The sequence below is a fragment of the Heloderma suspectum genome, chromosome 12 (assembly GCF_057233095.1).
Source record: "Heloderma suspectum isolate Gila_16-S chromosome 12, 16-S_ref, whole genome shotgun sequence".
In the NCBI taxonomy this organism is placed as follows: domain Eukaryota; kingdom Metazoa; phylum Chordata; class Lepidosauria; order Squamata; family Helodermatidae; genus Heloderma; species Heloderma suspectum.
This window is the reverse complement of record NC_139469.1, coordinates 1,793,543-1,820,394: the sequence shown is the minus strand read 5'-3', so window position 1 is coordinate 1,820,394 and position 26,852 is coordinate 1,793,543. Positions and strand designations below refer to the sequence as shown.

Below are 26,852 nucleotides of genomic sequence, written 5' to 3'. Positions count from 1 at the left end.
TTGCCACTGAACTAACAATCCGCTACTGCACAGAACCCGAGTGGCTTCCTAAGCCTCTCTGCCAGGGCAGGTCCTCCCTCCCTTGTCTCCGGTGGGTGGCCAACCTGGCAGAGTGTCCCACTCCTTTCATACATTCCATCCTCTTGGATCGATGGCAGACTCTTGCGCCTGCGGAGTTGTGCCCCCCTCCTCTTCCATGGGAAGCTGATTTCGGGGCGGGGGGGCAGCGTCTTCCCCTGACCCTCCGGATTGTTCTGCCCTTGGGAAGATTCTCCTTCCCTGACTCCTGTGGAGTCTTGAGCAATTTCGTCTCCTGCCCTCCATCCCAACTGTTCTTCTCCTCGTCCCACCTCTCAATCTGAACCTTCGGACTCCACAGGGAGCCTGGGCCGATACTGACACTACGGCCCTCTGCGTAATTTCAGGCAGCCCTCTGCATATGATCAGACATCTGGCAAGAACGATCTGCCCCTTCCCTGGCAGCAGGAGATAAAACAGAGAGAAAGTAAGAGAAGGAGAAAAGGGGGGACCCAGCAACTTTTGGCAGTGGCCCACCACTGGTTTCTGCCCCGCCCACCACCGACATGCAGCCCCTGACAGATTAGCCATGAGGTTTTGTGGCCCTCAACAAAAAAAGGCAGCCCATCCCTGATTTATTCCCTAATGCTTACTATTCTTTTACTTTTTTATTATTTATTTATTTATTACATTTATATCCCACCTTTTCTTCTCCTTGAGGAACCCAAGGTGGCGTTCATAATCCTCCTCCTCTCCATTTTATTCTCACAACAACAACCCTGTGAGGTAGGCTGGGCTGAGTCTGTGACTGGCCCAAAGTCACCCAGTGAGCTTCCATGGCCGAGTGGGGACTAGAACACAGATCTCCCAGCTCCCAGTCCAACAATCTCGCCACTACACCACACTGGCTCTCAGGGTTTTTCCACCCGGTTTGATTTTTTTTTCAAACTCAATCATTTCAAACGGTTTACTCTAGTGATCACATGGAAATGGCGTACAGCGCTGCTTAAACAAAGGGTGCTGCTTGCTTCTGTTGTCAGGCAAATAAACCACAGCTACATATTAGGATAAAATATGTGCTGCTCCATTTGAAGGTGCCGGATGTTCTTTAACCTCAAGGATTCCTTCCCTTCAGCGGCTGCTTGTGTTTACTTCTCAGTGAAGGTATGATGAAGGGCAGGAGAAGAAACTTTGGGAAGGAAATGTTCACAGCGCTCAGCCTCTTGGGATTTCCAAAGGAGGGTGTGCGCTTGCTCACCCAGGGGTCCTTTTATATTAACCCCCCCATCATTAAAATAGTGACTAATTGGGATCTGCCCCACTCCTGATGTGGTCTTGGGGAGACTGCCTCACTTCCCCCATGTGTAAAATGGGCAGAATGCCGGCCTCCCTCGCAGGGCTTGAAAGCCTTTTGCAATGTAAAAGTGCGTCGTAAATCTTTCTGCCCTTACTCCTAATTTTGTTTTGTGACTTCTGCAGTCCATGGAGTTGGGCATGGACCAGCCAAGTGGGCAGTTGGGCTCGAATGTCTGGCAGGAGTGGGACCCAGATAGTCTGTATTCTGTGCTTGGGGTTAATGGGAACGTAGGATTGCCTTGTCAGAGCCACCTGAAGAGCCAGGCAGGCCAGCACTCTGTCTCCAGCAGCAGCCAAGCTCATCGTGGCAGCACAAATTCCAATCAGTTGCGCAGTGCTTGATGTTCAAGGCATCTCTCATTTTGAAACAAAAATTATACATTTTTCTAGTCCTCATGATTCGTAGAGACCAGCTTTTAGAAGTGTGGGCAGTGACTGGTGAAGGTTCAGGGTCCAGAAGTAGCTGGGCATTGCTCCTTCTCTTGCCAGGGCATTGGCTTCATGGTCCTATGAACCAGCCTTCCCACTTGTTGGCTGGGAATGATGGGAGTTGTAGCCCAACTTGTCTGAAGGGCACCAGGATGGGGAACACTTCTACAAGCTGCCATCACCTCTCCTCCCTTTTTTCTTTACCAATTTGCTTGTTTTCCATCAAAAAATTACATCCCCCATTTCCTGAATGTGGGTAACTTAATCCAGGGGTGGGCAGGTTGCAGGAGCTCTTTTGTTCTTCACTGGAAACCCTGAGGTCCACCAACTGGAGCCAGGTGCAAAATAGTGACTCAGGAAGTGAATCTACAATTGTGGGACAAGGTGCTTTCAAGCACAGGCTCAGCCTAGGAATTAGGTTTCAATTCCAAAATTGGAGCTTGCTCACAAGTCCTTTCACACAAATCTGTTCTCCCCCAAACCTTCTTGATTTTACCAGCATATTTGAGGAGAGGAAGAAAGGCCCTTTGTTTTTGCTGTTGTAAAACCATTGAGAGTAGGAAATCCTTGCTGATCTACTGCAAATCACCAGGAGATCTCTCAGTAGATCCCAATCTACTGCCTGCCTGCCCTGACTTAATCCATGTGCTGGATTTGGGTTTCTCCAAGTCCTCTGATTCTTTTTCCTGCTTCTATCCACCTGGAGCTGTAGCAGAAACATGGAACAGAACAGAGTGACTAAAAGGCAGGAACGTTGATGATAGCGATGAGCTGATTTTGCCCAGTTGAAGACGTGCAGTTGATCATTGCTCTGTTTGGTTCCCAGCCATAAAGGAAAGGAAGGCGAGGAATTGTAGCTCCATGGTAGAATGCCTGCTTTGCTTTCAGAAGGTCCCCGACTCAATCCCTGACAGCATCTCCAGCTAAAAGGATCAGGTAGTTGGTATGGAGAAGGCCTCTCTCTGACCCCGTTTGCACATAATGATGGTAAAGCATGGGTTAATTTGCCACCGCACGTCCCTGATGTGTGCCGCCATCATTTTAAATAAACAACCTCCGATGAGTGGGAGCTCCGTGATGTGCAAACTTGGACACTATGGGCTAATTGTGGGTTAAACAACCCACAGTTAACCTAACAACTAATTGTATGTTCATCCATAGTGTCCAGGTTCACACATCATGGAGCATCCTCCGATAGGGCCAACTGGAGATTGCATATTCAAAATGGCAGCACACAACCCCAGCAAATTGTGGGTTAATTAACCCAGAATTTGCCACTGTTATGTGCAAACCAGGTCTCTGCCGGAGACCCTGGGGAGCCACTGCCAGTCAGAGTAGACAGCACTGAGTAGATGCCAAATTGCCTGACCTGATCTAAGGCAGCTTCCCTGAAAGCTTTGCCACTGAAAAACAGTTGCACGGCTCTGCCGGGTGGCTCTCATCAATCCAGGCTCCAGCCGTAGCTCACCATTGGTGACGGAGAACATCCCTCTGCACGTCCTCTACACAAGACTAATATTTGCACAGTGCTGAGGACAATGAGTGACCCAGTCGTGTTCATATACAGGAAGCCTCTTAAATCCTCCATCAGTGTTCTCAGGAACAGCAAAATAATCAGAGCTGCAGCCAGCCTTTTATCTTCAGTGCTCTGCTGCTGAAAAGACCTCTTGAGGTGGGAGCCAGAGGCAGTTCCCTCTCTCCCCAGGGCACCAGATCCATGGCAGGGGGCGGCAAGGGTCACCGTACTGCGTGTGTTTGAATGTGTCCATTCCCTATATCAGTACCAGTAAACAGTGTCTCTGCCATGGGGTTTGCATGTCCCAACCTACTACTGCCTTTAAGGGGGAAGGGGAGGCAGGAAAAATTAATGAGGGGGGCTCAGTCCATAGAGGCTTGGCCACAGAGGAAACGTGGGCCCACGGGTATTCTCTTCTGTGAGGCTAACCATCTTTTCTGAAGGGATCTGCTTCTATGTACTGATTTGTTAGCACAGCAAATCTAAGTCTTCCCTCTTTTCCCATTATTTTTTATTGCAATAAAAGGGGGTTAGTCATAACCACTTTTTTTTCCCAGACGCAAAAGTACAGCCCTAACTATGTCTGTGACCTGTCTTATTTCAAGGTTGCTTTATCAACATTTGCTGTGTATGTGATGATTTCCGAGAAGAACGTCCTGGATGCCCAGAAGGCGTTTGTTTCTCTGGCGTTGTTTAATATCCTCCGGTTCCCCCTGAATATTCTCCCAATGGTCATCAGCAGCATGGTGCAAGTAAGAACCTCTTTTTAGGGGATCCCTGGCAGCTCTCCTGGGGCAGGGCTGCAGAAGAGTTTGGGGACTGTGTGGCCAGTCGGGGCCTCAGCGGCTGGGTGAAGCTCGCACACAGCTGAGCAGCCCCAGGGTTGCTTTGCCCGCACCGTGTCCTCCCTGGTGGGAGAAGGCACAGTGTGGTGAGTCCTTGGCTTTGTGCACTGTGCATCATCCCTATGAGGGCCGTGGGTGTCATGCAAATGGACTTGGCTGCCACTGGAGGGAGCAGCTCCTCCCAGGCCTGGCCAAGTCTCTCACCGTCCACATCTGTAATTGGGGCTGGAGCTGGGATGCCCCTGCACATCACTTGCCCAAGCGCTGCCCAGGGAATTCCCCACCACACTGGCCCCCCAGGGAACCACCAGGGACTGTTCAGGCCTGCGTGCCGAAGAGCCCCCTCCCTGCTGTACGAAGGGGACATGGGTTCAGTGGAGAAGCATGTGTTGCATGCAGGTGGCCTCCAGTCTCTCCATTTGAAATTGCCACTGAGTAGCAGGTGATGCTGCTGCCAGTCAGAGCAGACAAGACTGCAGGATGGATTGATCCAGTGCAAGCCAACTTCATAAGAAGGGTCCTGCTAGATTGAACCAAGGCTTCTACAGTAGCCAACCATATGCTTCCGGGAAGCCCATAAAGGCAAAGGCCCCCATCCCACAGCTGCCCCAGAGCAACTTGTATTCAGTGTGGTGCTGTCTCTGAACATGGAGGGTTCTACTTCTGCTCTTATGGCTATTGATTGGCCACGGAGCGCCTTCTCCTCCATGAATCTTTCTAATTCCCTTTTTAAACCACCTAAGCTAGTGCCCATCACCACTCCTGTGGCAGCAAGTTCCATAAGTTAGTTATGTGCTGTGTGGCCAGACCTTTGTGAAGGTAAAATTGTTGGACATCTAAAAATTAACTGCAAAGTGTGTGCTGTGCTGTAGCAGTCTTCTGGCTTTGTTGTCTAGGCAAGCGTGTCTCTGAAGCGTCTCCGAGTGTTCCTGTCGCATGAAGAGTTAGATCCAGACAGTATCGTCAGGGGTTCCATCAAAGACAGTAAGTTCAACATTTACCTGGGATGGGTGGGGGAGGGCAAGACCTTTTGCAGGTCCTTGCTGCTGTCACCCCCACCCCCCTCCCAAGGTTTTTCAGTTCAGCCTCACTCAGATTTCAAGGTGGTGTCTTTCACGGGTCGGAATCTGTCCATTTCAGCATATAGCCTAATCAAGTGGTGCTGTGTAGCCATAAGCAGTTAGTTTTAGCTTAATGAGAAATAGCATTTAGCATCCTTGGAGAGCTCAGCTTGATTCTTTAGTGCTCAAAGGAGCTGGTGACGAGAACATCTGGTTTGCATACAGAGACAGATGGGCCAATGAATTCCCAAATGCTCACTTTTCCTCTGTGGCTTGCAGAGGAAGCCCTTTGTAGTGCAGTGGTTGAAGTGCTAGACTGTGACCAGGGAGAGTCAGGTTCAAAGCCCTACTCAGCCGAAAAGCTCACCCGGAGTCTCTTCCTAACCTGTCTCACCATTTAAAATGCATCGAGGGGAAGAAGACAGGCCTCTCTGAGCTCCACCTTTGGAGGAAGGGTAGGATAGAAATGCTGGAATGAACTATGCTGGATGATCAAAAGACTTCTTTCTCTGGAAGCCCCATCAGATGCTCATGCAGGAGAGGCCATTCTGAGGAACGCTCCACCCTGCAACTTGCAGAGGCCTGGTTGTTGGGCACACATGAAAGGGCTTTCTCCTGCATCATTCCGAAATTGAGGAACACACTCCCTTTGGAGCTAATATTGGTCCTCACTCTTTTGGCTTTTGGGGAAAGGGTTCAAGCACATCTCTCTAATTTGGCCTTTTAAATTATGAATAGTGGTTTTAATAAGGTTTTATTGCTTTCTAAGTTTTTATTAGTATTGTTTGAAACCACCTTGGTTACATTTGTGTCAAGGTGGTATATAAATATTATAAATATATACAATAATGATGTGCTCAGGACCTGCTGGCTGGTACATCCTGCTGGCTTAGCACATTCTGTTCACTGCAGACAGAGAGCTACATGTTTCTGGTATGTGTGCTTTTCTCTTAAATGAGGCTTGCATCAACAAGGGTATAATGACTTATTTTGCCACAACTGGAGAATCTCGGAGAGACCAATATGTTGCAAAGCAAATATGTGGCTCTCAACTTTGTGTTTTCCTTGTAAGGTAAATGGGGGACCAGGGGCGCACAGGAAGGAGAGGGGGCTTAACACTTTGCCTAGGTGTCAATTTACCCCTGTAAAATAACCTTATCATCTCTTTCTTTTTCCTCCAGTCAAGCTCCAAAACAGGAAATTGTCTTTGTAGGTGTGTAAGCTGTTTTTTGTGCATATGTTTGGCCTGTCTGAAACCAATCTTTCCTTTCATGACTTGCTAGCTGACGGCAACAGCATTATCATGAAGGACGCCACCTTCAGCTGGTCAAGAAGTGATCTTCCATCTCTGAATAAGTAAGAGTCTGGCTTTTTCCCAGCTAAGTAGTTCTAGGTTATCACCAGTCATCACCTGAGTTGAGATAAGTGCTTTGCCCTGCTTAGCGCTGCAAAAGGTTCCCTTTCTCCGTGCTTAGCAGGGGAAAGTGCTTATCTCCAATCAGCAGCTGATCGGATCCAGCTTTTCCCTGTAAGGTAGAGTGGGTGGGGCCAGGTGAGGAAGCGGCTGAGTGATTCAGTCCTGCTTCCTTCTGAGCCTTGTCTTGCAGAGGCCTGGCCTTTTTCCTGGTGAGTAGGTATGCTGCTCATTCTAACTTCTGAGTAGATGTGCGTAGGCTTGATATTTGGGATGCTATTTGAAAGTGCTGGTGAGTGATTCAGCCCTGCTTGCTTCTGAATAGACATGCAGCAGCTGGCCTGGCTTAATTTGTGAGTAGACATGCTGCTAATGCTTTCTTCTGAGTCAACATTCTTCCTGTTATAAATGGGTAGCAGTTGAATAGGGGTGTGGTGTGGAGTTTTCAGCCCCACACAATTTTGCAGGGGCCTGGCCCACTACTGGCACATGGTCCCCAAAATGAAGCTGGCCCTCAGGCTGAAAAACGTTCTCAGCTTCAAGTATAATTCACTTCAAGTGGGTTGCACATTGTGATGCACATATGGGGTAGGTGAATGTCCATGCAGAAAATCCACCTTGCGTGAAGAGACCCTGAGGCTGCAGTCTTTTGCATCTGGGACTGCAGGCAATACTCATTTAATTCGGTTGGACATGCTTCTCAGTGAAGCTGAACAGGGTCAGGCAGCAGGAGTTTGATTTAACTGGATCTTACCATGCTTGTTGGTGCATGAGTGAAATTGCTGTTCCTTGAGAGCTGGAGATCAGTTGCTACAAGGCTGAGATGGGTAGGGTTCAGGCTCGCAGAATCTACCTTGATGTTCACTAGAACCCCAAGATCTGTCATCCTGAGCCAGGCGCTAAACGGTGGAGTGGGTGACATCGAACTGTGGAGCAGGGTGCCTCTGAGCATATGTTCTGCCAGGAATTTTGTTTTCAGCATTGACATCTCGGTCCTTTCTCACAAAAATCCAGTTTTGGTCCTGGACTTGCCTCCACAGTTTTCTTTGCTTCAGCAGTCTAATTCGGGAGGAAGCCTTTTTGGTGTTGCTATAGTTATAAAATTGGGAGTCATAAATCCTTGCTGATCTACTGCCAGTCACCCAGAGAACTACCTTCCCCATCCCATCCCATCCCATCCCATCCCATCCCATCCCATCCCATGTAATGATACTGACTTTTCCCCTCCAATGGTCACCTCCCAGTTTGAAAGTATTTGTGATGGTCTTTGGTCGATGCAAATAAAAAAATCAGATGTTTGCTCATCTGATTTTGCACTTCAGCCTGGGAGAGCTGAAGTGTGTGCTCTGTTTTTTTGTTTGTTCCAGCATTAATTTTGCAATTCCAGAATGCCGCTTGGTCGCCGTTGTCGGCCAGGTTGGTTGCGGCAAATCCTCACTGTTGTCAGCACTCCTGGGAGAAATGGAAAAGCGAGAAGGACATGTCTCTCTCAAGGTATGATCAGTCAAAGGGTTCCCCTGCTCTTCTCAATATACAAATTATGAAAAGGGAACCTACCCGACCCTAAATGAAACCCATAAAGGGTCTGTGCTGATCATTTGATGATCTACCAGAGCCAGGACAGAGATTTTCTTTTTTAAAGTTCAGCAATACATATCTTCGGGACAGCTGAGGGCTGAGAGTTACTGCTTGCTCAGGGTCACCCTGCCTGGGATTAGGAAGGAATTTTCTCCTGATTGGCTAGTGACTCCAGAGGTTTTTGGCTTCCCCTGTAGCATGTGAGTTTGCTTGAACTGTCTGGATAGTTCTGCTGATCTGATCCCTGCACAGTGTTGTCACATGAAGTGTGGGGCACCCCATCCACTCCCGTTGTCCCCTTGTGCCATGGGTTTGTCTGTAAGGGGCTTAAATGTGTGGGGCAGGTGGGCAGAATGAGCGTTGTGATGAGCTGGCGCTGACTCGGGGAGAGGGGTCTAGAAATAGATATAGGACGGATGATGCACCCTCCGTTCTTTTTATGTCAGTCCATGTTGCTCAAGTGGAGCGAAATCTCAAACGGCCGTGTCCCTTTCTCTCTAGGGCTCCGTTGCCTATGTCCCCCAGCAAGCTTGGATCCAGAACGCAACTCTGAAGGAGAACATTGTGTTTGGAAGGGAAGTGAAGGAGAGCCAGTATAAGCGTGTGATTGAGGCCTGTGCCCTTCTGCCAGACTTGGAGATTTTCCCTTCAGGAGACCAGACGGAAATTGGAGAAAAGGTATCTAGGTACCACAGCAGTCATGGACTCTGCAATCTGAGCCTGCCCATGCTTGCTTCTCAGGTGGTGAGTCTGATCCACTGCTCTGATTCCAAATGTGCGAGGTCTTGCATGCAGGACAGCAAGCATAACTCAAGCAGACTTGCCTGCCTGTGTTTGTGCACAAGCAAAGACATGTGCAAACAGTGTGGTCTCCAGAGCTGTGCGCTGGCCTCCGGCAGCTGCCGTATGCAGCACTTAAGAGCATGGAAGCATCTCTGGGTTCAGGGGTGTGTCTGCATCATACGTGTGCGTGCGGGCACCCTTTTTCCTTTTCTCTACCTCCCCAAGAAGTGCTTTGCTTTGTAAAAGAGCCCTTCAGGAATGGAAGGCCACGCTCCTTGCGCTGGCAAAGCAAACGCCCTTTCCAGCTGGATGCCGCCCACAAAGTGCCTCTGCTTTCTCTTCCTCAGGGCGTGAACCTGTCTGGCGGCCAAAAGCAGAGGGTCAGCCTGGCTCGAGCAGTCTACTCTGACATGGACGTGTACTTGCTGGACGACCCCTTGTCAGCCGTCGACGCTCATGTTGGGAAACACATTTTTGACAAAGTCATTGGACCAAAAGGAATCCTGAAAGGCAAGGTACGCAGGCATGGGGCTGGGTGGCTTAATTCTGTGCTGAAGGAGGGGATGCTTCCCAGAGCTCCAGAAAGCCCGTGGGAAATGGCTTCATGCCCTCATCTTGTATCATAAGCTCAGAGTGATGTGTGTGGCTCTACACCAATCCCACCCCTCAAACGTATCCTCACAACAAGCCTGTGAGGTGGGTTAGGCTGAGAGGTGGTAGCTGGTCTTGGGTCACCCAGCGAGCTTCACGGCTGAGCTGAGAGTTGGACCTAGCTCTCTCCAGCCCTGGGTCGATCGTCTTAAGCACTACACATGGGCAGGGACCGGCCAGCCTGCCCCGGTCCGCACAGGCTCTCTGTCCAGCCTGCAGGAGCCCCCTCGCCTTCCTCCAAGCCCTGCCCCGGAGGAACATCCACTGCGGCCTCCAGCCTCACGCCAGCTGCGTTTGTTCACAGACAAAGTCAAAGTGGGCGGGGTGATGACAGCAGTGGGCGGAGCCACCCCATTGGCGCCATTTGGCTCACAGAGGCCCCGGTGGGAAGCAGCTTGGCTTCCCTCCTAAAACCGATTCCCCACTTCTGCACTGTACCATGCCAGCTCTTGGTCACCTTGATTCACTATGCCTCCAGGAGCTGGAACTGTGTTGACACACAGAAAGCGCTTCATCCTGTACCTGGACTACACTAAATTATGTGAATTAGGCATTTGAAACTGTTTTCTTGTGGCATGCTCAACAGACATGCAAGCTTTTAGATCCCCTCCGATTCTCTCATTCCCCCCTCTTTCTTTCTGCATCTAGACTCGGGTTCTGGTAACCCATGGTGTCAGTTATCTGCCCTTGATGGATACAATTATAGTCATGACAGAAGGCAAAATATCAGAGATGGGATCTTACCAAGAGCTGCTAAAGCAAGACAGAGCTTTTGCTGAGTTCCTGCGCACGTACGCCAGCGCAGAACAGAATGTGGACAATGAAGGTAGGTGGCTGAAGCCTGCCTGCCTGCCTGCCTGTGGGGAGCGGTCCCCATGTGTCTGGCTTCCTAGAGCTGACAGATGTTGATGGTGGTGGTAATATCAAAAATAGAACTTATCCATAGGAAACAACCAGTCTTGCCTCTAGGTTGGTGAAATAAATTGGGATGGTGAAAACATTTGCACCCTGGAGAAACTGGAGGCTTCACAGATTGCTTCAACTGTGATTTCTCTAGTTATGGGTGGGGGGAATAAGATCTTACTGAGAGCAGCAAGTGGAGTGTAATTTGCCTTACCCTTGCACCCCTGTGTCTGCTAGTTTACTGCCCTTCTTTGTGTCATTTAAGTTGTCTCCCACTGGTGTGGTTGTTGGATTGAGTTACCTTTCAAACTAAGTAAACCACCTGCATGGTATTCCTCAACCTGTTTCAAAAAAGGGCTTGCTTTGTTTCAGAACTTCCTTGCAAATAATTGGTGCTGGTCCTTATATCACACTGTAGGGTTATAACCAGCTCCGCTTTTGTGTTGGCCAAAATAGGATTTGTGGTGACCATTGTTCTGATGTTAAGCTCTGTGGGGATTGTTTGGGGCAGGGTAACAGGAGAGTCATATTATATTTATTCGTTAAACCATTGTGACCACCCCAAGCCTTCAGCTTTATTTCTTAATAAAACACATGGGATCTATTTTTCCTCCACATTATCCGTTTGTAATGATCTTGGTGTGCTGTTCTTTTTAATTACAAAGACCAGCTCACCTTCCTTTCTGCGGGGCTTGTTCAGGAGAGCTTCCAGCTGCACTGTGCATGTTAGCAGACTTTCATAATAAGTAATCACCTTAAGAAGACTAACTTGATTTCCCAAACTCTCCCCACCCCCTGCTTGCTGTTATAAATCCCAACCTTCAGGGAAAAGAGAAGGTTTGTCCCTTTCTGCTTCATAACAAAACACCTTTCTTTTACATTACAGTTTTGCCTTTTATTTTTTATCTTGTGGTTATGCTAATGCCTCCTTCTGTCATAAACCTACAGATACCAAGTCAGAAGAGGAGGAAGGTTTGTGGTATTGGAAGGTTTTTCTCTGCATGTTCTTAGAATTTCTTTTTAAACAGCTTTCTCTAAAACACTTTCAGGTGTTCGGGCCCTGGGTTGCTTATGCCTGCTCTAAGATCCACTTGTTGTGACTGACAGTGGTTCTTCCTTTTGGAATTGGCTATTCTTCCTTTGCTGATCACTGTTGCCTCATTCTGGCTACCATTTATTGCTATTCCTTGGTTGGAAACCGAAATAACTGCTTTAGCGGGACACGAGGGTGCGGGCGTGCCCATTGGGACTTGTCTTTATAGAGCAGACCCCCCCCCCCCCCAACCAGGTCTTATCACAATATGCTTCAGGCATTCCCTCAGTTCCAGAAGCAGCTTGCCTTATGTTATGGGGAGGTTGCTGTTCAAGAAACCCAAGCCCCAAGTCCCTTTGGGAACACAGAACAGGTTCTGTTCGTCTCTGGGTCTTGGCCATCCTTTCTCAACTGCAAATTACATAAGGGAGTAAAATGTTATTATCGGAAGCTTTGCACAGCTGGAAGAATAGTGTTTGTGGCTTGCTTGCTGGCTTCGTAGAAGTAGGCCCAGTGTCCATTGCTCGCTAACCTGATATCCTGAAAACCGAGCCAATGAATTGGTCATTTTTAAAGCTAAGAATAACCAATCTTATTTTAACTCAGCAAATGGATTGGATGGAAAGTAATAGATGGAGTCAGCCTCAACTGTTTTAATTCTTGTATATTCTCACAGTCTTCCCCCAGAAATAACTGGAAGTTGTGATTGCATTGGAGAAGGATCTAATAGAGAGAGAGATCTTTGCACTCTTTTAAAAAAAGAAGTAGCAGTCATTGCAGAAAAGGTTACACATAGTAGGCTGTGTAATTGTGATCCCAGATGCTTGCCTTAATTGTGAAAGGGTCAGTTCCTTAACCCTGTTGTTTCTCCATCAAGTCTGTTTTACTTTATTTTTCTCAAGATCTCACTTTCATGGAGATCGGCATGGAAGGTCGGTAGTAATGTAGCTCAGAAATGGATCATAAGGCCAGAGGAGTGGGTTGAGGAATCTCTCCACAGATTGGCATGTCTGGCTATAGCTTGACCTGCTTTACCATTCTAAGGGCCTCGCAAATTTTATTTTTTAACACAAAGTTAGCAGTATCAGCAGCCTTAGTCTGTAATTTGGGGTCTGATGAGGTCAGTCGACAAGTTCAAATCTTATCAAATATTCATCCTTTGCATTTCAAAAAAATACAACCTTCCATGGCACTGGCCTAGAAAACACTCGTGCTTCTTTCCTGGGGTTCTCTGTCAGCTTTTCCACTACCCCTTTGAACTTGAGGTTGAGATTTAAAATTGGTGTCCATTTAATAAGTTTGTAGTCCTCTAGGGGTGGAGAGAATGGTAGTTAAAAATCTCTAATGGAGCCTAATCCTTTTTTTCCCCAAAGACCCTGGTTTCTGTGATTTATGTTCCTTTGTGGGACGAAATAGTACAAATTCATAATGGATATTTAGTGAGTAGGGAAATCATTGTCTTCATTCATCAAACCTCTAGTGAAGGTAGAATGTGAAAGCACCACTCTTCCGTGTGGATGTTGTCTTATATATACCTGGAGATGTATTTGAGCAAGTGTCTGCTGGATTGGGGCCTTGATACCGTTTATTCCCTTATGGGCTTTTGAAATCTTCAGACTCAGTGGTCAACTGCTTGCAACATAGGATTGTTTTTTCTGTCGAGAGTGCCGAGATGTGAGCTGCAAGCTGAAATTGTGCCGCCAGAATGCATGTGTGCTGTTGACTGCTTTGGTGGTGGTGCTGAGGGATGCTTTCCCATGCTAAGACTTCCTTTCACCCGCACAAGTGCTCCTGTACATCGGAAACTTGGCACAAGAAAGATGTTTACATATATATGCACACTCACAGACACACACACCTGCTCCCATATCTAACAAATGTTTGCAGAGAACCTGGAAGCCATGACTTTTGAGGGAGAGCTCATGTGAGTAAAGAGCCCAATGTGGTGGGAAGCTCTCCTGCACAAGCCCCACTGAAATGAATGGGAGCTGCACAGGAGCACTTCTCTGCAGCCCTGATGGGGCCAGCCGCTTGCTCCCGATCCATTTTCTCTACTGAAGCACTCTTCGTTTCTCTCCTGAAATCGAGCCCAGGGGCTCTGCCAAAGCTCCGTGTCCAACTGGGCTGCTGGATTTTCTCTGGTGTTCTAAAATGAATGTTTAAAGGGTTTTACATGGGGGCAGTTGGAAAGGAGACTGCTTCAGATCAGAGGCAGGCAGCTTGCTCACTCAAGGAAGAGAGAGGCCTCCCCTCCTATTCCGTCATTTGGCTTGGATCGTATTTGGAAGTTTCTTTATGCCTGCTGTGCTCTGCAGGCCTAAAGGGAAAGTCAGCCACACATTCACAAGTCCTGTCAGTACATTTCCTGCTGTTGAATTCAAACACTTGAAAGGCTGGGTGGGCTTCCTTGCTCACTTTTAATGAATATGACTTTTCTTGGTGAATGAAAAGCCAGCTGTGAAACCTTAAATGGGAAATGGCTTGGACTTTTCACCACCTGTGTCAGGCACAGCCAATTTTTGTATTTCAAGGAGCCTTGTCTGTCCTTGTCACAGAAAGTGGTCCCCGGGCTGGTTTCCATGCCAGCTAAGCCCCTTGTGAGTGGTCCTGCCCTGGTGGCTTTTACCAAAAGGTTCCTCTAGTTCTGCTTCTAGTGACCAGCCAGACGCCTCCAGGGCGTGAAGGCTCTAGCCCTCTCCCAAGCTTTCCCTGCTAGCCATTGGCACTCGGGTAGACTTCCTCTGAACATGGAGGCTCCATATAGCCATCCTGGCCAGCAGCCGTTGAGCTTTCTCTCCTTCTCCAGGGATGGGTCTGATGCCCTTTTAAATTTATTTGTTTATTTATTTATTACACTTATTGACCGCCTCACAAAATAAAATTCTCCAGGCTTATTATCATCATCATCATACAGATAAAATCACAATAAAAGCAACCATATAAAACTAATAAATGTGCCAATGTGGCATGAAATACAATACCAGGTATTGAAGGTAAAACCACAGTGCAGGGACTAGGATAATAAAATATTAATACTAAGATATTTAAAAATATTTTAAGGACACAATCCTATGGATGTTTAGACAGAAAAAAGTCCTACAACTCAGGCATGGCTGGCTGGGGAATGCTGGGAGTTGTAGGACTTTTTTCTGTCTAAACATCCATAGGGCTGTGCCCTAAAAGATATCAAAGATTTTAAAAGCGTGGGGGAACCGAAAAGTCTCGGCCTCGTGCTTAAAAGAGGGCAGTGTGGGCTCCAGATGAGCTTCCTTTGGGAGAGCTTTGCAGAGCTTTCAAGCCATCTAACTAGCAGCCATCACCATGTTGCTTTGCACTGAACTCCGTAAGTTATAGATCAGCCTCTGTAACAAACCTTCCCAGGTCGAGGACTCGCTGGCACAGAATGAGATATGGATATGTATGTTTCACATATGACTTAGGTTGCCTCTTTTTATTTCGTGTTAAAGCGCGGGGTGTCTCATTTTCGTTTTTATTTTTTCTCTCTGATCAGTGATGATCAGACATCTTACTGTATCATGATTATACTGTGAGCAAGCATAGTGGCTTCTGGGACTGGATCCAGCCCCCCGCCCCATCCCTGGTCTGTTCGCCACCACATCAGCAGCTCATCCATTTTTAACAACTGTTGCTAATCTGGACCTTGGGAAGTACTCTGTTAATGGACCAACAAGTGGATGGACATACAAATTAAGGTTTTTAAGGCTAAAACCAAATGCATGTCTTTAGTTCAGATGCCAGTCCTAAGAGCAGGAGATCTCATTTTGGAATATAACTTTGGCACTTGGACTTTAAATTTGCTGTCACCATTTTCTAAGCTGACACTCATTCTTTGTGGTCGTCCACTTCCACAGATCCAAACAGCCCAACCTTGAAAGAAGGAAAACACTTAGAAAATGGAATTCTTGTAAACAAAGCCTCAGGAAAACAAGTAATGAGGTATGCCAGGTTTGGGGCTTCTTTGGGGCTTCTTTTTCCGTTGTTTTGCTGGTGCCTTTGAGGGAAAGCAACCTATGTTATGAAGCACTTTCTGGTGATCTAAACCAGGGATGGCCCAGCACCTGTATTGTCAGGAGCCACCCGGTTCTTCGGACAGGGAAACAAGGCCCAGAACTGGATGCTGCCCCACAAACAGACACACCACAACCTTTTAAGTCTCCTTGCCAAGACTGGTGACCCTAAAGGGTTAGGGTGACTGGTAACCCTAAAGGGATTCACAGCAGTGAAACACATGGTCCCAGGTGCAACTGGGGCATCGTGTACCAGGAGAGGGGCAACATTCAGGAATGGGATCTCTCTCTCTCTCTCTCTTATATCACATGAAAACAACTTGATGGAACTGTGGGCAAACTTTTAATCAAGAGTAAAAAAATTGGTATAATTATCAAGGGCCAGATAAAATTGCCACGAGGGGCAGTTAAGCATTCCTGATCTAGAACGAAACATGTTTAGCCCAGCAAGTCAAGGCTTTCTTGCTTCCCTTCCTCGCCTTAATCCTCTTTTAATCCTTGCTAGCAGTGTTGCCAAAGTCTCTGCCTGGTAGGTGGGGGACAGTGATGTTTTGATCCTATTTTGTAGTGCTCGGCTGTTGTCAGGAGCTGCCCCTTTTCAGCATGTAACTCCTTGCTGAGGGAACTGCACTAGCTGCCTGTTTGCTACCAGGCCAGGTTTAAGGTTTTGGTACTAGTGTACAAAGCCCTAAACACCTTGGGACCACGATACTTCAGAGAGCGCCTTCTCCCTTACCAACCTGCCTGATCACTGAGATCATCATGAGAGCTCATGCCCCTGGTGGTGCCGCATGGACCTATGGCCCGACTGGAGTCCACCCAGAGAAGAGCCTTCAGTGTGGTGGCTCCCTTCCTGTGAAACTCCCTGCCTGTGGAGGTTAGGCAGGCGCCAACACTGGGCTGTCTTCGGTGCCTCCTGAAAACAGCTCTTTTCCAGGAAGCCTTCCTTGGTTAACCAACCTCGGTTTTATTGGCACTCTGTTTTTTAAAGAATATCCTGTTTCTTCTTTTTGATCTTTTCTTCATTTTATCTCTTGTTGTCACCGCTGTGGAATCTGTTTAGATGTGGAGTGGTATACAAATGTTATAAATAATGAATGAATGAATGAATGAATGAATGAATGAATGCTTAAGCAATTGCATATTTTCTAACACAGACAACTCAGCAACTCCTCCGTGTACAGCGGTGGAACTGGGAAGTCCACGCAGCAGAACAGCACGGCTGAGCTACAGAAGGCACCTGCAGAAAAGAGTAGCTGGAAATTAACAGAAGCTGATACTGCCAAGACTGGGAAGGTGAGAGCTGAGCCAGTTCTTTTCACAGATAGGTGAAAATCTTTAGGTTTCCAGGAACATAGGAAGCTTATACCAAATCAGACCATTCTGTCTGTCTGTCTGTCATCTATCTATCATCTATCTATCATCTATCTATCATCCATCCATCATCCATCCATCCATCCATCTATTTTATTCCCCACCTTTCCACCAAAAAAATAATGCACAAGGCAGCTAACAGTCATAAAGCTAAGATTAAAACAAACTTGGTTAAACAATCATAAAAACAAATACATTAAAAAACAACAATAAAAGAAATAAAAACAGTGCCCAACCCAATAGAACACACCACCAGCAGACCAGCTTACATGCCAAAGGCCTGTTTGAATAAAGTCTTTGCAGCCTGATTTGAAGTTGTAGCTTGCTGATCCAGTTTTTATAAGTACTTGTATTAAAATTAACTTCATTTTTAAATATTATGATACCTGGTTAATCAGAGGCACTCTTTTAGTTGAACACATATTTTAAATTGGTGAACCTAGCCAGTTAATCAGTTGTAAAGTGCAACCCTCATTATGAGAGTAGTTACTTAGAAGCCATTAGGAAAGCTGTCCAGCTACAGAAACACTTAGCTCCATTTTGTTTCTTTAAAAGACATTTCAGGTTTCTAGCCTTCACGCCCGCAGCCTCTAAAGGCTGGACTTCTGACAGCTGGCCTCAAGCCAAGTTTCCACTGTCAAGCATGGGGCCTTAATCCCACGTGCCAAGGGCATGTGTGTGTTTGTCTTTCCACGTTGGGAGATCTGCGAACCAGGCTGCTCCTAAGGAATGCTTTTCCTTGGCAGCCAAAAAATTTGCCTCTGAATGGCATTGCAGTTGTTCCTCCAACACAGCTCCATACTGAACCGCACTGCAGGCTGCCCTTTCTGGCCAACAGCACCAGAGTTTCACTCTGCTCTGCCTCCCTTGTCCCATCTCTACTAAAAGGTGTTGTGCATTTTGGTCAAGGAGGCAGAAAGTACCAGTGGCACTCACATGCTGACGGCTCCCATTTACATTGGAACAGCACAGAGTATGGGTTAGTTATGGGTTGTCATTGAATCGTGGATTGTTGTTGAAATGTGGGTTGTCATTACATGGGTTGTTTTGGGATGGTAAACTCTGGGTTCTTTGTGGTTAACAACTGACAACCCATGGTTCAATGACAACCCATACTCTGGATTGTCGTTATGTGCAAGCCAGGTCAGTATGAGTCAGACCCTGGGTACGTCTAGCCCAGTATTGTCAATACTTCCTGAGTGTCAGAGCAATACGACAATGGAACCAATGACCTCGGGAGGTGGTGGGCTCTCCCACACTGGAGGCCTTCAAGATGAAGCTGGACAGCCACTTGTCAGGGATGCTTTGACTTGGATTCCTGCATTGAGCAGGGGGTTGGACTCGGTCTTGTATCAGATGGTCTTGTATCAAATCCTTCCAACCCTACTATTCTATGATTCTACTGACCGGCAACCATGGCTTTCCAGGGTTTCAGGGAGGATTCCTTCCTAGCCCTACCAGGATATGCTGGGGATTGAACCAGAGACCCTCCGCATATAAAACAGGCACTCTACCACTGAGCCACAGACCAATGGGGCTTATGCAGGAGAACTACACATGCGCGCACACGCACACACTGGATTATACCCCATGCATCAGATAAATCTATCAGCCTTCATGGAACCCCCAAATCCCGATGGTTGTGCCACTTTCACGTGATGGAGGTGGTCTCTTGGCAAAGGCATGCCCGCCTCTCATCTCTTGTGATCATTTTGCTAATCTTTAAATTGTTGGCTACAGGGAGCCAAAGCAGGGGACACTAAATAGCCATATATAAGTATTTCTTTTTATGCTTCTATTTAAAGCATAATTGGTTCTTGAATAGAGGATTAGGCACAGGTAGAGATGTGAAAGCCTGGGAAAAAATCAGAAAAAACATGGGGGACATAAAAAAATATGCCCTGGGAAAAAATGGTTTCAAAAACCCATTTTGCCCATTTTGTTTGTGTGTTTTCCCAGGTCTTCACACCTCTCAGCTCTGATAGGAAGAGTGAAGTTACCCCACTAATTTGAAAGCTTAGGAAGGCCTGCTGCTTTGTTCTAATTACATTTCAATATGTGGTTTAGGATGGGGTTGCAAAGATCCTAACCTATTCCTCTTTGAATGCCCATCTTGAATGGTACCCCCATCCACTAGCTGCATGCAGCTGTACATTATTGATATAGTGCCATACAAAGAACAGGTTTGACAGGTCCCTGCCCCAAGAGTCTTACCATCTAAAAATAAGAAGGGGAGGTAAATGGAGGCAGGGGGAAACTGGGAACAATAAATGATTATTCTAACTACGCTAACTTTAGTTTAGTTAGGGTATTCAGACTACAAGACAGTTCCAATACTGCGTTTTGAGGACGGACTTGAAGAAAGTAGAGCAACCTTCTCCAACCCGGTGTCCTCCATATGTGTTGGACTACAGCTCCCAGAATCCCACACAGCTGGAGGGCACCAGGTTGGAGGAGCCCAAAACAGGGAGGCAATCTCACGGAGGTGTCCTGGAGGTAGTTCCAGGTGCATGGGGCAGCAGGGCCGAACAGGTGGGGTTGGTTTCAGGAAGCAGGATTGCTGAAGATGGTGGAACTGGATAAGCAGAGGTTGCATGAGTAATGTCTCTGGACATAAAAGCAGGGAGAGATGGCCTCAGGGGGCTCTGAAGGTCAGGAGAAGAAGCTTGCATGGTGTAGAGACTTAAGCTGGGAGCGGCAAGAAAGGTGGATCATTTTGGAAGCAGAGTGCGGGACGGACAGGAGCAGCAGAGTGACTGAGTATCCCCACCCCAGACTCTGCTGTGGAACAAACTATATGGGTCTGAGTTTGGGTGTGTGGAAATAATGAGGCCCAGATGAGGGGAGCCCAGTTTTAAAAGTTTGCCCTTGACTGCCCCCTCTCTGTTGTGCCTTCTCTTCAGGTGAAGGCGAGTGTCTACTTGGAGTACATGAAAGCCATTGGACTCTCCATCGCCTTCCTGAGCATCTTCCTCTTCATGTGCAACCATGTGGCCTCCCTGGCTTCCAACTACTGGCTCAGCTTGTGGACAGATGACCCTGTTATAAACGGGACGCAGCAACACACAGACCTCCGGCTGGGAGTGTACGGAGCACTGGGGATGTCTCAAGGTTGGCTGGAAATCTCTCTCAACACTCGTCTTTCTCCCTTGCCTGATTCCAACCCTTCTCCATCCCTGGCATTTCAACTATGACATTGTGAATGTGTTTCCTTTTCTGGAATAGCTAAAGCAAATCTGCTAATAGCCGTGGCTGTAGGTTTCAGCTCTTAAACATTTCCAAATGCTGAAAGGCAGAAACCTAAAATGCTGTGTTTTTTTTGGGGGGGGGGGGGGAGGAATCCATCTTTTCAGAACTGCATGTATAACTCTCTGCTCCTGTGAGCAGATTGTGCAGGTATAGAATTAGCATCCTCAGAATCCCCGCTTCTGTGTGTTTTTGAAAAATGAGTTTCTAGTTCTCTTGACGTAAAAAAAGTGTGAAAATATGTGGGAAACATGTGGTGGCATCCCAGAAGCCATCTGAGAGTTGAGCAGTAGTTTCTGTGGTCAGGGCATGTTGCTTCCATGTCCTGCATATCTCACTGCGTCTTGTACAGGCTGCCAGAAATGGAACATTAGCAACTCTATTTCTCTGTAAATAAATGTACAGGGCACTGTGCATGGTTCTCCTGGCTTTATCCTCACAACAGCCCTGTAAGGTCGGTTGGGCTGACTGGCCCAAGGTTGCCCAGTGAGTTTCATGGCTAAGCAGGCATTTGAACCCAGGGCTCCCCAGTCTTGTCCAACACCCTAATCATTGCACCACACTGGCTCTTTAAGTGCAGCCCTCGGTACTCAGCCTTTCTTCTAATTCTAGCTGCACCCGTTTACAGTAATTCGGAGCAGAAAGTGGTAATTGTGGTAGAAGTAAGGGAAAGGTGATTTGTGTCTCATAAGGAGAGCTAGAGAAGTCTTGGAGCCGTGGCTGGGAGCGGGGAATCTGAAGTCCTTCTCTCACACCTGAGCTCCCACCCAGAGGCAGCAAGATCCTTCCATCTACTAATCCACACCATGCAGTTATCCTGCTTCCAATTAAGCTGCACCCTCCAGTGGAAGGCATGCTGCACGTGAACAGCAGGCCAAGAGCTGGTGCCCTGCCCTGACTCATGGCGAGCATGGACACCCCACCCAGGCCCTCTGTTTTCTGGACCTGGCCATGCCTTTCCCAGCTGAGAATCTGCTCTTGAGGGTTTGTTTGGGCCCCACTGCCGATCATAGCAGCCTGGCAGATTTCTGCTTCCTTCCCTGTCTGGAAGCCCTGCAATACTGACCAGTTGGGTGCCTGCTCCTGTGAGTCAACAGCCTTGGAATAGGCCATGCAGGGAGCGCCCTGGGCCTTGGCAGCAGCACCCCATATATCAGGACACGGCAATACTTGATTCCCTTTGGCAACCCACCAACTTTTACAAGAGCAGCCAAGGACTTGGCTCCCAGAGGCAGGAAAGGGTTCAGCCCAGGTCAGGGCTCCAAAGACACAGCTGTGTCGAAAGCTGGGCTGGGGCTGCCGATAGCGGTCATGGGTAGAAAATGGCACATCTTTGGGAAGCAGTCGGCCTGCCTGGCAGAGGATTCCGGCGTCCATCAGGCGGAAGGGCTTGGCACAAGGCCCAGCTCCTCCTCATGGCCCATGCCATGCCCCTGCACAAAGCCTTAACCTTTATCCCACTGAACCATCTCCAGGACATCCCAGCTTTTTCTCCAGTTCCTTATGAAAAGAAATATACAGCAAATGTAAAGTTTAGCAACTGCACAGAAGGAAATCCTTCCCTGGAATTGTGTAGCTATGCAAACAATTGTCATCAGCAATTGTCCTGTCCCCCTCCCCACCCTTTTCACTGGTTTTACTAAAGCAGAACAGCCCGTGGGAGTCCACTGTAGGGCTGATCCCCCGAGTGGGAGCGTAAATGCCAACTGTTAGGTAGCCTCACCTGGACTTCATTCTGGGAATCATCCCTGTGTTAGAGGGAAACTGAGGCTCTCTGAAGCAAAGGTGCACAACCCGCAGCCTGGGGGCTCTACGCAGCCCCCCTGGGCGGCCCCCAAGAGTGCTCTGAGGGCCCCCACTGCCAAATTCCCTCCCCCTGTGATCCTGATACAGATGGCTCTTTCCTTGCTTGGGGAAGAGGTGGAAGGACGACTTTCTCCTCCTTCCCCCAGAGATCCTCCTATAGATCACTGTTTCCCTGCTGAAAAAGAGATCTGTTCCAGGACTGTTGGGATGTGCGTGTGTGTGTGCGTGCATGTGTAGGCAAACATGTGAACGTGCATGCGGCCCCCAACTCCCGAGCCAGCGTCACCTGTGGCTCTCCGGGCAGGGTTGCGCACCCCTGCTCTAAAGGAACTGAGCAAGGGCCAAGCAAGATTAGCTTGTTTCAGTCGCTGGGCTCTGCAGATATAAGCGGGCAGCGCCCTGTGGGGCCAGAGCAAAGGAGGGACTCCTCAGAATGTGGAGAGCCTGGTGGCGGCAGAGTGCCCAGCAAGCACATTAGAGGGGCGGGGGAAGCTTGTGTCTCCATTCCCCTAGCAACTCCTTGTGCCTCTGCAATGAGAACTGCACCTCCGAAGTTGGGTTGGAATTCTGTTGTGGCCAAATATGCCAAAAGTTCAGGCTTCGCTTCGGGGGGGGGGGGAGGGGTAGCTCCATGGTAGAGCACACGCTCTGCATGCAAAAGGCCCCAGGCTCTGCATGCAAAGCACACGGGAGGGGGGCTGGGAAAGAATTCTCCCTGAAGCCCTGCAGAGCTGCTGGCAGTCGGTGTCAGCAGCACCAGGCTAGATCGACTCAGTGCCTGACTCTGCCTAAGGCAGCTCCCGACGGTCCTCCGTTCTTCAGCCAGTTGGTAGTTGAAGGTGGAGAGGAGAGCAGCATCACGCAGGGCTGTTTGCGCCTGTCCTTTTAAAGGTATCGCAGTGTTTGGTTACTCGATGGCGGTTTCGATCGGAGGAATATTCGCTTCCCGCCGCCTCCACGTTGACTTGCTCCACGACGTCCTTCGCTGCCCAATTAGCTTTTTTGAGCGGACGCCCAGCGGGAACTTGGTGAACCGGTTCTCCAGAGAAATAGACACCATCGACTCCATGATTCCGCAGATCATCAAGATGTTCATGGGCTCCATGTTTAACGTCATTGGCGCCTGCATCATTATCCTCTTGGCCACGCCCATCGCTGCGGTGGTGATTCCTCTGCTGGGACTCGTCTACTTCTTTGTGCAAGTAAGACGCCTCCGTCTCTGGCCTGCTGATTGTCCTTTGCTGCTTAGGCGCCGGTGCTGTCTCGGAGCCCGACTTCCTCAAGCAAGGTCACTTCTTTGTGAGGCCATTTCATGAATCCCTGAATCAGTACACGCTCCAAGTGGGAATTGTCATTTAATCCCCTCATCAGAACTGCGTAGTTTGGCAGCTAACGGTGGGCGCTTCTCCTTGTAATGCGCTCGTTTCACATGTGGGTAGCCACCATCCATTTCAGCTATTTCAGTCAAGGGAGTAAGTGGGCCACCTTTGCTCTAAACATTAATTGCCTGGACCCTCGCCGCCCATTAACCGAGTAAGCAGAGCTTCCCATGTTCCAATTGCTGTAACAATGCAGCTAAGCACCTCCTTGAGGGTCCATCTGTTGCTAGTTCATGGCTGAGTGCGCCCTTATTTCCGGGTCCTCATCTGACCGATTTGCTGGTGCTACTGCTGCTTCTAGAATGCTCCAAAGAGGTGGGGTGGCCAACTCCAGCATGCAGTGTCCCTTCTGGCTTCCAGAGCAAAAACCGCCAGGTCAAGGGCCCTTTTCAAAAGGTAGTGCCCCCACATACTTTCATGATGCCCAGGAATGTGGGGTTGCCATCCCATTGTTTCATCACACTCCCTGTGCAAAAGAAAGAGGGACAGCTAGATTAGCCCTTGCTTAACTGGCAGCATGAACGGTGCAGAACTGGAGTACTTTACTGCTGAAATTATTGTGGGTGTAAACAAGTGCTGTTTGGGGGCGGGGGCTAAGCGTGAACCCTGCCGTTTTCTTCAGCCTTATCTCCACAAACATATGGGTTAGAAGCTTAGTGTCAAAATGGAAAGAAAGGGAAGGCAGAAAACAGATCCGCAGGCTTCTACAGGGTCCTGTGCTGTTCACAGAGCTGGCATAGAAGAGTCTTTGGCCCTTGTGCTCACCTTGTCCTCTGCCTGTTTCTTCTCTGACCTTGACTCCTGGCCTTTCCAGCGGTTCTATGTTGCCACTTCCCGCCAGCTGAAACGCCTGGAATCGGTCAGCCGCTCCCCCGTTTATTCCCACTTCAACGAGACACTTCTGGGCGTCAGCGTCATCCGAGCCTTTCAAGAACAGAACCGGTTCATAAAGCAGAGTGACCTGAAGGTGGATGAAAACCAAAAGGCTTATTATCCAAGCATCGTTGCCAACAGGTAGGGGGATGAGCCAAGGGGTGAAGGTACTAGTTCATCCATCCTTCATTATCACCAATCTCTCACCCCCCATAGCTACTCCCATAGATTTGGGAGATTTGCTGAATCCAAGCTGTCCAGAATTGGAGGTAGTTTTGGGAGGACTGTGATTGACTCCCCCACCCACAGTGAGAAGGTCCTGCTCCACCCCATGACCAAGGGAACATCAGTAGACTGTGGTACCATGACCAAGACCTCCTCCCGAGGACGGAAAGACCAGGGCGGCTTATATGGGAGACCGTGGTTTCTCCGATAACCAGGCCCTGAGCTGTGTAGGGCTTTAAAAACCAGGGATAACACCTTGAACACGGCTCAGTAGCTAGCTGGCAGCCAGTCCAGAGCTTTCAGCACAGTACACAGTACACTTGAATACCAGCCCAGCTAACCTTGCTTATGGCTGCATGGAGTTCCTTAGTCCTTGCTTGCCTTGATGCTTGTTGTAAAGATTTGTTTGTCCTCATTTAGTCGTTCTGCAAGCAGTTCTGTGTCTTCTGTGGCACTGTGTGTCCACAACCTTTCACTCCTCTCACGCTTGCTCTCTGTCTCACCCCCCCCCTCTTCCTTTGCAGGTGGCTCGCAATTCGCCTGGAGTATGTCGGGAACTGTATCGTTCTCTTTGCAGCCCTCTTTGCGGTCATCGCTCGCCACAGTCTTAGCCCAGGGTTGGTTGGGCTCTCCATCTCCTATTCACTGCAGGTAGCTAAGTGATAGCAAGTTGGTTTGCCAAAGCCCAACTTTCTTTGGGAGACGTAGTTCTTCCTTCTAGGTAGCCACGTGGATCACTGAGCATTTTGCAAAGCTACATAACAATTCATGAAGGCATTGAATTTGTGGGGTTATTTAGAGAGTTCAGGTAGGCTTCAGAGAAAATACATTTAAAGAGAAAATGACTGGAAAGAACAGAGGCCCAGCGCTTGCATGTTGGCATAACGCAGTCCCAGAACAAAGAGCCTTGCTGCATATCTTGGCAGTCTGGGAATCGACCTTCAGACATGATCCTCCACCTGCAATTCTGGACTGCTGCAGTATGAGATGCTTCCATTTGCTTTTTCTGGAGGGGTGGATGGGCTCTTACTCTACAGACAAAGACAGTTTGTCTGAGACCAGCCAACACCAGCAGGTCCCCTTTCAAACAAAGTAGTGTCTGAAAGCCAGATTCTGGCTGAACATCAGGAAAGACCTCCTGGCTGTTAGAGCAATACAACAATGGAATCCATTCCCTAGGGAGGCGGTGGGCTCTCCCACACCAGAGGCATTCAAGATGGGGCTGGACAGCCACCTGTCAGGGATGCTCTGACTTGGATGCCTGCACTGAGCAGGGGGTTGGACTCGAGTGTCTTGTGGCCCCTTCTAGCCCCACGATTCTGTGATTCTAGTGCTTTGTCAAGGTGGAGACTGTCAGTTGTTCATAGAAAGCTCTGACTTCAAGTTCTCACCCAGAGACGGAGAAAGAGACACCTGTGAAAGTGTGCCTGAATCCCAAACGTGAATCCCAGCGTGCTGCATATGGTAGAAATGGATTTCTGTTGCATTGGCTGGATGCAGCACAAACGGATGGCGTGAGACATCTGTGTTTTCCCTTGGCAGGTCACCACTTACTTAAATTGGTTGGTTCGCATGTCATCTGAGATGGAAACAAACATCGTAGCTGTGGAGAGAGTGAAAGAATACTCTGAAAGGGAGAAAGAGGTCAGCTGAGGAGGGCTCCTGCCGCTGGAGGGGGGGGGGGGGCTCGGGTGCCTGGGGATTCTCCTCTGCGAACCGGGTCCCATAGTTTGTGGTTGTCTGTGTGGCAGGCAAGGGTGGCACAGGGGTCTCTCCTGGAGCCCATCCGTGCCCCTTGTAATTGCTCATCCTGGAGAAGCAGCCATCCGCTGCAGTGAAAGGGCCGTGCCTTGTGATGCCTTCAAGACAGCCTTCCCCAACACGGTGGCCTTCTAGAGGCATCGGGCCACAACTCCCAGCATCCCCCAGCTAGCCTGGTGGATGCCAGGAGTCATGGTTGAGCGCATCTGGAGGTCACCCGGCTGGGGCAGGCGTCCCTGGCAGCGCCCTGTGGTGCGTCTTGTGCTTTCAGCCTTTGAAGACCGTGAGTGCCCCCCAGTGGCTACGCATGGTCACCGCAGGCCTTTTCTGTTGCTCTGCGTGTTTGCCCGTCAGTCCCCTGAGCGGACTTTTGGAGGAGGGACACAGCTCAGTGGCAGAGCTCCTGCTTTAACATGCAGCAGGGCCCAGGTTCAGTGCCCGGTATCTCCAGGTAAAAGGCCAAGGAACCAGGTGATGGAAGAGACCTTTCTCTGGTGGAGACCCTGAGGAGCCAGAGTAGAGAGCTCTGGATGAGGGGCGACCACAGGGCAGCTTCCAGGGTCCCGTTTCAGG

The 26,852-nt window shown here is 48.8% G+C and overlaps 1 protein-coding gene across 2 annotated transcripts in view; it reads left to right on the top strand.

The window, feature by feature from the left end:
- LOC146336426 (multidrug resistance-associated protein 1-like) overlaps positions 1-26,852 on the top strand; it is an 80,331-nt gene that overhangs the window by 46,291 nt on the left and 7,188 nt on the right. For both annotated transcript variants that reach the window (XM_084818058.1, XM_084818059.1), the window contains 14 exons: positions 3,925-4,071; positions 5,061-5,148; positions 6,509-6,581; positions 8,007-8,133; positions 8,719-8,895; positions 9,348-9,515; positions 10,300-10,477; positions 15,460-15,544; positions 16,773-16,911; positions 19,893-20,100; positions 22,933-23,243; positions 24,235-24,434; positions 25,043-25,169; positions 26,061-26,162. In XM_084818058.1, coding sequence (XP_084674184.1) covers positions 3,925-4,071; positions 5,061-5,148; positions 6,509-6,581; positions 8,007-8,133; positions 8,719-8,895; positions 9,348-9,515; positions 10,300-10,477; positions 15,460-15,544; positions 16,773-16,911; positions 19,893-20,100; positions 22,933-23,243; positions 24,235-24,434; positions 25,043-25,169; positions 26,061-26,162 — 2,130 coding nt within the window. The remainder of the gene's footprint in view (positions 1-3,924; positions 4,072-5,060; positions 5,149-6,508; positions 6,582-8,006; positions 8,134-8,718; positions 8,896-9,347; positions 9,516-10,299; positions 10,478-15,459; positions 15,545-16,772; positions 16,912-19,892; positions 20,101-22,932; positions 23,244-24,234; positions 24,435-25,042; positions 25,170-26,060; positions 26,163-26,852) is intronic.